The 14,090-nt window shown below is 28.9% G+C and overlaps 1 protein-coding gene across 1 annotated transcript; it reads left to right on the top strand.

Annotated features, from left to right (window-relative positions):
- Window positions 1-12,121: 12,121 nt before the first annotated feature.
- On the top strand, window positions 12,122-14,090 carry LOTGIDRAFT_131859 (hypothetical protein; the record flags this gene model as incomplete). The annotated part of the gene is made up of 3 exons (XM_009066421.1): window positions 12,122-12,252; window positions 12,595-12,779; window positions 14,044-14,090. Coding segments are annotated over 3 exons (363 nt in total), but the record flags the coding sequence as incomplete, so codon positions are not given.

Raw genomic sequence — 14,090 nt, 5'->3', positions numbered from 1 at the left:
GTCCCTCATTTCACACTGCATGGAGCTGCTGTCATCATTGTGTTTGAAAGAATTAGTATATTGAACTCTCTTATATTAGATATCAATGAATAGAAAAAGAGTCTTCTTAATGGTCTTGCTCTAATTTGACAGTTTTCTTTAGAAAATTTAGCTGATGTGAATTTGGTAGCTTGAAAAAGAAAAAATCATTGACACATATTAGACATTTGCTTCATGAAAAAAATTACTGTCCATTAAGGAACATTGGCAGTATGGCAGACTATTGACATTAAAACTCAGGGAATTGAGATAAAGTATAGTATGTGTACAAATAGCTAGATGATCATGCTTTAGGAAACTTGAAAACTGATCACACCAAAGATAATTTCAGTAGCACAGTCATTATCTGTCGTTATTTTTGTATTTGTTCATTTTTGTATTTATGCACAATGAATTGGTTAATTTCGTTATTTTTGGTTAAATTGAGTTATATTTCATTGATTTATTGTGGCACATTCTCGTACTCAATATTCCTTTTTTTGGTGTGTTATTTTTGGTTATATTGGGTTATATTTCAGTGTTTTATTGTGTCCCATTCTATAGCTCAATATTTCTCTATATTTCTCTTTTGGTGTGTTATTTTTGGTTATTTTGGGTTACATTCTATTCATTTTATTGTGTCACATTCTCGCACTCAATATTTCTCTTTTGGTGTGTTTTATTTTTGGTTATATTGTGTTATAGTTCATTTGTTTTATTGTGTCACATTCTTGTGCTCAATATATTTTTTTTATGTGTTATTTTTGGTTAAATTGGGTTACATTTTATTCATTTTATTATGTAACATTCTTGTACTCAATATTTCTCTTTTGGTGCGTTATTTTTGGTTATATTGTGTTATATTTCATTCGTTTTATTGTGTGTGTCACATTCTTGTGCTCAATATTTATGTTATTTTTGGTTATATTGGGTTATATTTCCCACTAGTTTTCTTTGTGCTTTGTCAAATATATGTTTTACCTGAAATTTTAGTGATTTTGGTGTTCTGGATTAAATTTGTATCCAATATTAAGGGCCCATTGAATTAATTTCAATTTATATATCCTATAATATTAATCTGTAACAATATTTGATTGTGGTGTTTTGTGTTTGTTTATAATGTGTTATGTTTGGTGTTTTGGTTATATTTTTTTCTGTATCTCTTATGTATTGAATAATACCCATTTTTTCTTTGGTACTGTGGGTGTTTCATATTTTTATTTCAGTTCCTAATATTTTAGTAATGTATTGGTCTATTGGTCTATTTTATTTGTCAATTGATTTTTCTAATATTTGTGGTGGAAGTGATTTTTAAAATTGTCTTTGACAAAGAAGCATTAATCAAATGTCTTCAAAGTTGCATCCAGACTTGTATAAATCTTAAGAGACAATTTGTCCAATGAAAAAGGGTAAAAATATCAAATTTTAGGAAACGTATGGCACTCTTTACATTTGTCCACTTAACTGCAGTTTGACGTGAATTCCTTATTCTATTAAGACAAGCCTGATTTTTCAGATGCTGACATGACCTAATATAAAAGTAATCTGATTTATCCGGCAGCCTCTTACGAGGTTATTGTCAAGCTTAGCGAGAATGGCTGCCTAATTTACAATTGGGCTGAGAATATGTATCTGAATAAACTATGTGGAATATACTGTGACTCCAAAAATAAAAGATTTGCCCCTAATTTTTCCAAGTGCAGAATTACCTTATATGGTAAATGTTGTTCTTTCAGTTTACCCTTACTGTCAGTAAGCTTATTGTTAATAATATTTTTTTTTATTTTGTTGTGAATACAAGCATAGGTTATATATACAAAACTTCTTTAATTCAGAGTGATTAAGAAATTCAAGTTATTTATCTAAAGAGGGCGAGGGGGAGGCTACCCTTTAAGTAAAAGCCCATGAAATATCAGTAATCAGATGTCACAATTGCTCATAAGGAAGCCAAGTGCTTATAATGAAGTCACTAGAGCTGATTATGAAGTCATTACAGCAAATATCACTCAAGTCAAATCTTAAAGTAGTGACAAAGTTATTTCAGGAATTTCAAGAACCACAAAAGTCTAGGATATAGGTGTTCCTATTACTCAAGCAAGATCCCTTTGATCCCTTAAAATAACACTGTGAGAGAACACAAAACAGAGTGTCCATGATTAGACTTTTTGTGGAAATTGTAAAAATTGCGATTTCATGTTATGTGTTTTGTTGTGTAATTTTTACACACAATGCTTAAAAAAGTATATTTCATAAAGTTTTTATTCATTTTCCTTTACAGAAAGCTCGAGGAAGCACAAAACAACTTGTCCAGTTATTCTCAAAAAATTTCAAAGCTTAATGAAGATTTAGGTAGTTTAAGGGAAGAGGGGGAAAAACAAAAAGAAGATATTGTAAATAAACATAATCAGGAACTGTCTGTTTTACAAGGACAGTTAGGAGATGTGGTAAGTAGACATCTCTCGTCAATTATTTGTTTATATGGCAAAATATGTGTGCTACAGACTGTGCACGTTAAAGATCCCTCGACTTAAAAAAAAGAGTAGGCCAGCTCTTGGTAAATGGGTAAAGATGTTTGATTGTCAAGTTATTTTGCTGTTTTTTTTTAGATCAAACTTCAACTGAACAGGATATTTTGAGATCAGTTCAATGATGATGTGTAGTAACCCACAGAAAAATATATACAGAGCATATCTAAATCCACATTATCATCTGATTGTCTTGGCACCTAAAAATATAACGCAGACTATTGAATCTAAGCAATATTCCAATGCATTGAGAAGATAAATTACATTAATAGAACAATTTTCATATTTGTCTGCTATTTTCAGAATTTTGTAAGAGTTGGAAGTTAATAACTGTCTTTGCATCTATTTTATTGTAGCAAGCTGAACTTGATAAATCTAAAAATCGTGTAGATAAATTAACAGAAGATTTTAATAAAGAAAAAGATGAGTTAATGCAACGTAAAGACAATGAGATTAGTAATCTTAAAAACCAGATAGCTACCAGTATAGAGGCATTAGGTAAACAAGAAACACAGACACAGGCACACAAACAGGTTTGTAGACAATTAGTTTTGGTCAAGGGTTGTTATCACATCTCATGTTAAGAAATTATTTAACGCAAGTTCAAAGATGAACCTTTTGGAAAATCTTATTTTCTCATTAGAAAAAGCGCACTGACAATATTTGTCAGTGAGAAAGTTTCTTAAAAACTACCAAGCTTACTCTTTTTGAAACACCTAATTATACTTCTCAGTGTGAGGAGTCCACTGCTATATAGTATTATATAGTATATATTATTATTACTCCTGAATTTGTCATGCTTTGGATGGATTGTTTGGTTACAGGATGAATTTTGCTTGTAAGCATTTTTTTTACCATTTGATGCTTAGTTAAGATCTAATTAAATTATATTTTTTGATATTTAAATATTTTAGTAATTCAGTTTTCTTGTGTTATTATACTCTAATAAATTTCATACACCTTGTATAAATATTGTATAATATTATTACATTATTTATATTGTATAATAATATACAGCTAATGATAATTGATACCTCATTAATAATAAGTTGTGTGTCTGCTACACTGGTATTAAATGCTCACTAGAAACTTTTACCTTGATAATAACTTTATTTTCATTGTTCATATGGTCTAAGAAAGCACTCAACAAAATGGTAGGGTTTCATTTCACTGAAATTAATTTTTTTTGCCTTGATTTCCTTTTATTTTAGAAATCTTTGACTGACTAAAATATTTGAATGATTTCTTTGACTGACTAAGATATTTGAATATTTTCTTTGACTGATTAGAATATTTTCTATGATTGACCAGAATATTTTCTTTGGCTGATTAGAATATTTGAATAGTTTCTTTGACTGATTAGAATATTTGAATAATTTCTTTAACTGACTAGAATATTTTCTTTGACTAACTAGAATATGTGATTATTTTCTTTGACTAGAATATTTTAATATTTTCTTTGGCTGACTAGAAAATTGGAATATTTTCTTTGACTGACTAAAATATTTGAATATTTTCTTTGACTGTTTAGACTATTTTAGTATTTTCTTTGACTGATTAGAATATTTGAATATTTTCTTTGACTGACTAGAAGATTTTTTTTGAACTGACTAGAATATTTGAATATTATCTTTGACTGACTAGAAAATTTGAATTTTTTCTTTCTTTGACTGACTAAAATATTTGAATATTTTCTTTGACTGATTAGAATATTTGAATATTTTCTTTGACTGACTAGAATATTTTCTTTGACTGACTAGAATATTTTTTTTTTTTGACTGACTAGAATATTTTCTTTGACTGACAAGAATATTTTTTTTGAATGACTAGAATATTTGATACCTTGCTTAATTTCTGAAATTATTTTATGCACAACCGATATATATTATAATTGTAGGTACTTGAACAAATCACACTAGAAAAAGAATCATTGAAATTTGAAAAAGAAAAGTTAGAAAAGAACATCAAACGAATGGAAGGAGAGAAAGAAGGAATGAATAAAGAATTGATACAAATTAAAGTTGAAATGACAAAATTAGCAGGAGAACAGAAAACTATTTTACAAGAAAAAGATGCCACAGGAGAAAAACTAGAGATCTTAGAGAAATCAGTTGATAAACTTGAAAAATTAAAAACAGAGGTTTGATTTGGTTTATTTCTACTTCCCTATTCTATTTTTTGGTGATTTTGTTGAATAATGGTAAATGATATCTGTGTTTTTATACATGATTTATGATTTTATGCCCTGAAAAATTGAATATTGCATATTGAACTCATTTCTTAAATCTCCTGCATTGACCAACATAAGACAACATGCTCTAAAATTGACCTTACCTGGGAAGACTTACAAGACTTACAGTCTTATAGATTTCAGTACCTTGTCTCGTATTTCTAATATATTTGTAAGGAAGGACCAATAACAAGATGCAACTGTATAATTCCTGGTTTTGTGTTGATAGCTAGAAAAACAAAGGGATGACTTAAAGAAAGAAAAGAATGATATATCAGAAGAAAGAGATGAAGCTAAACAAGAAGTTATTGTCTTAAAAGCTGAAATTCAGAAGAAAGATATTGTTGTTGAAAACTTACAAAAAGAGGTTTGTTAACTTACATTTTAAAGGTCAATTTAGCTATGCATATTACTTTTCAGAATACAAATCTAATGTTTGATTTGTCTGCAATTAAAGAAGGGAAACATCATATTTCAGATATGATGTATGTCTTCCTTATGCACAATATAATACTGTGTATGTCATATTTTAACGTTTTTGCAACACCATCTTAAAGAGAAATCTTGAAAGGCACTCGTACAGAATCTTTCAGGTCATGACAAATATTGATGTCGCAAACTTTAGATTGGGACATGATGCTATCTCAGAATTATTCATGAGGATTTTTTTATGGTGATGTGTATATATTCAATGTTTGTTTTTTAGGTTGAGAAATTAAAACAAGAATCTGCTGAACAATCTAAAATGCTAATGGAGAAATCTCAAACTGAATCAGAATCTTCAGAATTAGCAACAAAATTGTAAGTATAAATTCAAACACACTCATGTTACACTGGGAATTGACTTTAAGCAGAGTTCCAAACTGAATGTAAGGTGAAAAATATATGAAAATTGGTTTATTTTAAAAAATTATAATTGACACTATATTATTGTCCTGTTATTTGACGTTTCGGCTTACTGCCTTTTTCAGAAACACCCAAAATAGATCTCGATCGTTAATTTACTAACTATTTATATTTTTCAGTTATATTTAAAGTTATAATTGAAGTTTCTTTGATTTTGTTTTTTATAGAGATAAATTAGAGAAAGCATTAGAAACAGCACAGAAGGAATTAAGTGAAACACAGTCAGAAAGAAATGAATTAAAAGTGAAATTACAAGAAGCAGATTTAGTATCAGAACAACGTAAAAAGGTATTTATCGTTTTTTGAACAAATACCAAAATTTAAAATAGAGCTTGTTAAAAGCAGAAGTGAAGCTCATTTTGCTGTCAAGTGTTACTCTCAAGGAATTATTTTGGAAAAATATTATTCTGTAACAAGATAATTTCTTAGTTACTTTGGGATCAGAATATTTTTGCGTTCTATGTTTTGCTTTTTAATAGATTCAATTTTGTTAGAAAAGTTCAAAAATCATTGAAAAATCATGCCTTGTCATGCAATGAACATATCTATTAAAAAAATGCATTATGTGCAAAAGTTAATAATGGCCTTGATACCAAAACTCTTACGACTTCGGCCCAAATATCACAGATGATACTACGTAAAATTTATGTTCTCAAGAATGGTCAATATGAGTATAATCCCTGTAGAATCTGTAAAATCCCAAAAATTCATAAAACTAAGTAATAATTGAAAAATGCTTTATCATTATTAAGTGCTTTTCAATAGTTAAATTATATTTTTATGGATAATTACAAGTTTTTTGGATTTATCATATTATATAAGGATCCTGTTATGATATTTTCTAAGCGATCTTAGCGCTAGGATGTCCTAGGTTCTAATCTTGTAACATTGATTCTAAGACATCCTAGCGCTAAGATCGTTTCCAGAATACGTAGCCAGGTATATCTACTGATGAATATATATGCTCTTATTGGCCAAGTTTAAAATTTTTAGATTTTATGTTCATTCTTAGAGTAGCTTATTCTTTTAAGCTAAGAAAATAAACTGTGAAAGATGATATACCTCTCTAAAGTTATTCAAATCTATTACCTGTTATTTTACAGTTAGAAGACGAGAAAGCTCAACTATTAAATCAACTACAGGAAACTAACAAAAGGTCAGTACAAGACTGGATTGTTTTAATTGATGTATTTGTGTTAACATAACATTTAACCCACCCATAACCAGTCTTTTTTTCAATATATCATATAATATAAGAGAAGTTTTCTTACAGATTTATATTTTTAAATAAGTTTTGATAATTCCATTAAACCAAATATTGACTGACCTGCATGCAAATTCTTTCCAACTACTTAGAAATGAATCTTGTTGTATTTCCAATGAATGTTTTTGCCTTGTCAGCTGATAGAGCTCAATCTCAGAGATCTGTATGATTTCTATGGAACCCCTGGAAATGATAAAAATTTATAAAATTGTTAATGACATTCTCTCACTAGAATTATTTTGACGTAAAAAAAAAGTTGATAATTGTGTAGTCACTGACATAACCAGCCTGGGGGTACAAATAGGGGAAACGCCACAAACTCAAGCCTCCTTGAGGGATTTCACCCCCAGAAAAAAAAAAGAAAAATAAGATTTGATTTGGTGTATTCTAACACATATTTTAGGACAAAAATGTATAAAAATTTCAAATTCTCAAAAGTGACATGAGGGTACAATTTAGAGTTTCCCCCTGGGTGAAAAGTGATATAGCTCTCTGTCTATCAGCTAGCTAGGATAATATAATAATGAAGTCTAGCGTATGATATTGAGTGTCATGTGTAATAAAAACTAACATTATGTGTTCTGTTTTGTTTTGTTCGATTGGCTGCATAATGTTTTAACAACTAAACTATATATTATAATGGTAAGACATTGTAAAAATTATCATGTACTGCATGACTAACAACACTTGCTTAGTAATTTAGTTTTAGTATTCTGTATATAATGATCATTACTAAATTATTGTGATTCTTTTTGTGCCTTCAATTGTATGGTTATTACTAATTCACATATATGTTCAAATTAACATATTAACATTGTAGATTTTTATAATGTTAAGGTTTATAATGATGTTAATTGAGCTTTTCGGCGAGAATTTTCTTATACTTAGCCTCTTGTGTGGATGGAAGTTTTAGTATTATGACTATCATAATTATAGTAGATATGAGAAGGGGTTACTAACTAGAATATATTTAAAGAGTTTAATAATGCTTACTAGCAGCATAGAGTATCTTGAATCATTAATGATCAATGCAAGAGCCTTAAAAGTGGATCTTTTATGTCTGTGCTAATTTTGTATGGACTATGAACATCACATAAAAAGAATTCAAATATGGATTTGGATACATTTTCGTCAGAACATGATATAACTTATTTTATTATTAGTTTGGTTATGTGTCTAAACTGATCATACATGATGTATCTAGATGTAATACAAAAGAAAATTGTGTAATAGTTTTTTATATATGTAGTACATGTATATATTTTATATTTTATTAAGCGCCAGCATAACAAAGCTTGCATATTAAAAATTGTCCAATTTAGCTTGATATGTGTTTATGGACAAAGATATTTGTGAAAATCCTGGAGGATTTGAAACATTGACAACGTTAGTCTATTGTGATTGTTTCTAAATGTTTACAAATATCATTTCTCAAACTTACATGTTGTAATGCATGGTTGTGGAAAACATATTATATATGTAGCCATTCAAATTAATGAATTTTGCTGTCAGTGGCTTGATTCAATTGTCAGTTAAAGATGGATTCCCTTTTTTTCATTTATGAAAATGCTAATACTTATATGAATTGAAAGTGCAGGTGTTCTAATGACTTGGAAAAATACTAGTTTGTCTCACATGTCCATAATTAATTCATAATTATCTAAATTAGAAGAGAATTACTAACAGAATTCCAATGAGTGACCGATCAATAAAGGTCAAATAATCTTTTTTTTATCCAGACTGTATATACATGGACATTTATGATATGTTAAAATTCTTAATTATATGCAGTAAGAACATAATGATATGATTAAGAATACATAATAATTCAGTATAAACACCAATTAATCAAATAGTTTGCTTAATTTGACGCTAAAAAAAATAAGGAAACCCATCTTTAAGGCTAAGAGGGACTTTTTAGACTGGAAAGTAGAAGCAAATTTAATAATGGATCACTGTAAACTGACATCATTTGAATTTGACATTGGTCAGGAATTTTTAGTTTAAACTATCATATCGTCCAATTACAATGGTTCACTTTTACTGCAATTGTAGACAAGTCATATGTTGAAGTTTCATTATGAAAAGTCATACAGATTGTTGACAATATCCAGAAAAGTCAGAAAGGCAACAGCTGAAGAAAGCATCTGTTTAGCATTATATAGCTGAGAATAATTTTTTTTAAAGAACTCATTGCTTGTAGCAAAAGATGACGTTACTTTCAAAATGTAGTGGTTATGTGTATTAATACCAGTCAAATTTTAAAAATTCTAATTCTAGTCTACCTAGCTGAAATTGGTTACTGATTATCCAGTCATTTTCTTGATTTTTTGGCTAAGTATCAACTGGTTAACCAAATTCTCTAAGCCTAAGTTTTTATCCTTGTAAAGAATTGTGTTTTTGTTTGTGAATATTTTGGTAATTTACTTTGTAGTCACAGTGAAGAGTTGAATAAAATTGAAACAGAGAAGACATCGTTACAATCAAAGATAGATAATTCTTCTTCACAGTTAACACAACAATCTCGTGATATACAAGTTTATCAACAACAGGTTAGTAAATAACACAACAATCTTATTATGTACAAGTTAATCAACAATAGGTTAGTAAATAACACAACAATCTTATTATGTACAAGTTTATCAACAACAGGTTAGTAAATAACACAACAATCTCGTGATATACAAGTTTATCAACAACAGGTTAGTAAATAACACAACAATCTTATTATGTACAAGTTTATCAACAATAGGTTAGTAAATAACACAACAATCTTATTATGTACAAGTTTATCAACAATAGGTTAGTAAATAACACAACAATCTTATTATGTACAAGTTTATCAACAACAGGTTAGTAAATAACACAACAATCTTGTAATATACAATTTTATCAACAATAGGTTAGTAAATAACACAACAATCTTGTAATATACAAGTTTATCAACAATAGGTTAGTAAATAACACAACAATCTTGTAATATACAAGTTTATCAACTATAGTAAATAACACAACAATCTTATTATGTACAAGTTTATCAACTATAGTAAATAACACAACAATCTTGTAATATACAAGTTTATTAACAATAGGTTAGTAAATAACACAACAATCTTATTATGTACAAGTTTATCAACAACAGGTTAGTAAATAACACAACAATCTCATGATATACAAGTTTATCAACAACAGGTTAGTAAATAACACAACAATCTTATTATGTACAAGTTTATCAACAATAGGTTAGTAAATAACACAACAATCATGTAATATACAAGTTTATCAACAACAGGTTAGTAAATAACACAACAATCTTGTAATATACAATTTTATCAACAATAGGTTAGTAAATAACACAACAATCTTGTAATATACAAGTTTGTCAACAATAGGTTAGTAAATAACACAACAATCTTGTAATATACAAGTTTATCAACTATAGTAAATAACACAACAATCTTATTATGTACAAGTTTATCAACTATAGTAAATAACACAACAATCTTGTAATATACAAGTTTATCAACAATAGGTTAGTAAATAACACAAAAATCTTGCAATATACAAGTTTATCAACTATAGTAAATAACACAACAATCTTGTAATATACAATTTTATCAACAACAGGTTAGTAATTAACACAACAATCTTATTATGTACAAGTTTATCAACTATAGTAAATAACACAACAATCTTGTAATATACAAGTTTATCAACAATAGGTTAGTAAATAACACAAGAATCTTGTAATATACAAGTTTATCAACTATAGTAAATAACACAACAATCTTGTAATATGCAAGTTTATCAACTATAGTAATGTTCTGATTTTCTATATACAATAGAGACTATGTGCCATGGAAAGGTTTTCAAATTGACTCAAAACTTTCCAAATAGAAATTCTTTCATCTTTTTTTTTTTGGAAAATATATTTTGTGTCTTTCGATGGCTTTGTATATATTTTAAATTCTTTTGTTATATTCAAATTGCATTACAATTTACTTGCATATTGTTATCGTCATTTATCTTAAATTTGAATAAATGACATTTACGCAATTTGTAGTTTAAGATTTGCTATCTCAAACGAGCAAGGTCCGCAAAACTCTTGTTTGCATATGGGGTTGGAAGCGACACAAATAGAAATTCTTTCATCTTTTTTTTTTTGGAAAATATATTTTGTGTCTTTGGTTTAAGCCTTTAAAGTCTTGTATTGTATGGTAAGTGTAAAATGTGATAACAAATTTTTTTATATTGTTTCTTTACAGATAAGTGACCTACAGAATGAAAATACAACATTATCAGATTTAAAAGATACAGTAGAGAAGTTAGAAAAGAAACATCAAGATGAAAAGTTAACATTAAATAAGAAGATAGAGAAATTAGAAACTGAATTAAAGGAATCTCAAGAAAAATCTAATATCTTACTGAATACAGATGCTTCAGGTAATTTATCACAAATTACTTGATATTCTCAGATGATTGTTTTATGATGAAATGGAAGAAAAATATAAAAAAAAAAACACAGAAAATAATAGCCTAATCAGTGATTAAATTATGATTTTCTAATACTGATGTTTCTGAAACTCCTTTAACAGAATAGATGACTCTGAAGACAACTTAGAGACGTTTTTGTGGGTCGATTCAATTAGGTAGATTAGCCATTTTGCGCGTTATTGGGCCAGGACGATATGGTTAATTGGTACATTTGTGAGCCAGTTTACCTAATCTGATTTGGCTAATCGTCCTAATCGTCCCAGGATGTGGTTAGGTGATTCGATTAGGCTTTTCCAAGATGTGGCATGTGGAAGTTGCTAATCTAACAAAATAGCGGTCTTTCATTGGTTGTCAGCGGATGCAGCCATATTGCCAAATCGCCGATTTGAATTTCGCATTTGTGGACCACTGCTAATCTAAACCAAAATGCACCAAATCGTACTACCTAATCAAATCGGCCCACACGAAATCGAAAAAAGCGTTAAGTATCCATTGTAAAACAGTATTAGTAAGTTTCTTATTTCTTGCCATTAACAAAATTTAATGATATAGCCTGGGTATACCCAAAACCATTTTTAGGGTAAAAATTGTGCACTGTACACATAATTGTGCTGTATTTATAATTTAGGTGTTGTAGATCCAGTTAAAGTGAAGCTACTAGAAGAAAATGAATCATCAACACAACAAATCAGTTTCCTCAATAATTTGATAGTTGGTCAACAAACTAAGATACATGATTTACAAGTTAGATTACAAGCTATGGAGAGCGGTAATTACAGTAATGGTAATGGAGAAATCTCAATGGAGGAAGCCTCGTACGTTCAAATAATTTGTATATGTCCAAATTTCTCCATGTTGTTTTATATTGATGGCAAATCTAATTAATATTAGCTTACAACATTGTTTTGTTCTGATCTTTTTAGTCTCCATTGTAATCTAACAAGTTTTTTTACTACCGTCCAGTTCTAATGATGTTATTTTAAACCAATCAAACTGTGTCACTCATGCAGAACCTGTTTCTTAACAACATAAGGAATTGTAGGATAGTTCAAAAGGGGCAAATACCAGTCTGAAATGCAGTTGACCATCTGTGCATCCCTTTCAAAAGGTTCACTTTAGTTAACAAAAATAACTATGTGGTATGTTTATTCATATAGTATTGACAATTATTTCAGACCAACCAGACAAAAACCAGCGCCACGATTATTCTGTGATATTTGTGATATTTTTGATAAACATGATACAGATGATTGTCCTACTCAAGCCATGTCTGAGAGTCCGGAACCATCTCGGCATCATGGTAGTAGAGAATCTGATAGACCTTACTGTGAAACATGTGAAGGTAAAATTATCTCTTTATTTTTTGTTATTTAAGATGCAGCGTTTTTTGCCTTTTTGTGTGTCAGAGTTTCTTTTTTCAAAATCCAATTTCCCTATCAGATGTCTGTAGTTTTTGCATTTCAATTAAAATTTCAGCAGATTATAATGCAACTTTTGCAAAACTTTTGAAGATAATTAATATTGGAAATAATCAAGAGTTTCTAGTTACTGAGATAAAAATGGTGCAAAAAGAATTAAAAATTGGCACAGACATACACACATGGGCTAGAAAAACATTTCCTTGGCCAATTGAAAAAAAAATGCTCTAAAACCAGAGCATTATTTTTTGGTGTATCTTGTGACATTCAGATATGAGCATCTATCAGACTTGTAACTGATAATTGTTCAGATCAGGACTGTTATGTCCATGTTATTTCAATTTTCTTGTCATTGGATCTGAAGCATTGTGAAATGATTTATATTAATATAACAGCATGTTTGTTATAAGTATGCCATTTCAATGTTATGTATGTATGTATCAAGAGATATAGTCGTGTAAAAAATCACTTTAAACTAATTGCCTGTATCACTTTTAAAGATGAACCTTTGGTTCTTTCATGATTAGATAATAATAAACGATTGCGACTGGTAGAAGTGACAACAAATTTTGAAAAATTTAATTAGATCTTAATTTCCCAGACCTTCATTGTCAAGTCCAAGGCAATTGAAGGCTCTGAACGACCAATATCAAATTAAATCATGCGTAGCAGTCAGTTTTGTTTCCAAGTTAAAGTTGAATTATTAAACAACTGAACCACTTAAAGGACAAGTTTATTTCATTCATTGTTAAACCATTTATGGGATGAGTAAAACATCAACTAAGTTTACTATTCGACAATTGCAAAAATTGCAGATTGATTTAAGTTTTTTTGGCAAGTTCCAACACATTCCATCTTATGATCTCACAAATTGATCTTTACATTGTGTTCAGTAAAATTTTATTGTGTTATATTTGATACAAACCTATCAAACTTTTACGGTTATGCATCCAAGAATAACCAGAATCCCTCAGAAGAGCACAGCACATCGGTTGGTTGTCATTTAGAAATCAATGTTCCTCTCAATATCTGCAGATCATGGATGACAGGTTTAGTATAGTAACCACAAGAAAAGATACAAAACATAGTTGAAATAAGCTTGTCAGTCAACATGATTTTTACTATTTTTACTAATTCATTGCCACTGTAACAAATCATTCATATAGCTTATGTTTCTTTTATTTTCAGTTTTCGGTCACAGCACAGAAGATTGTGATGATGATCAAATGTTCTGA

The sequence above is a fragment of the Lottia gigantea genome (assembly GCF_000327385.1).
Source record: "Lottia gigantea unplaced genomic scaffold LOTGIsca_76, whole genome shotgun sequence".
NCBI lineage: Eukaryota > Metazoa > Mollusca > Gastropoda > Lottiidae > Lottia > Lottia gigantea.
The sequence above is the reverse complement of the archived record's forward strand: the minus strand, read 5'-3'. Positions and strand labels throughout refer to the sequence as shown.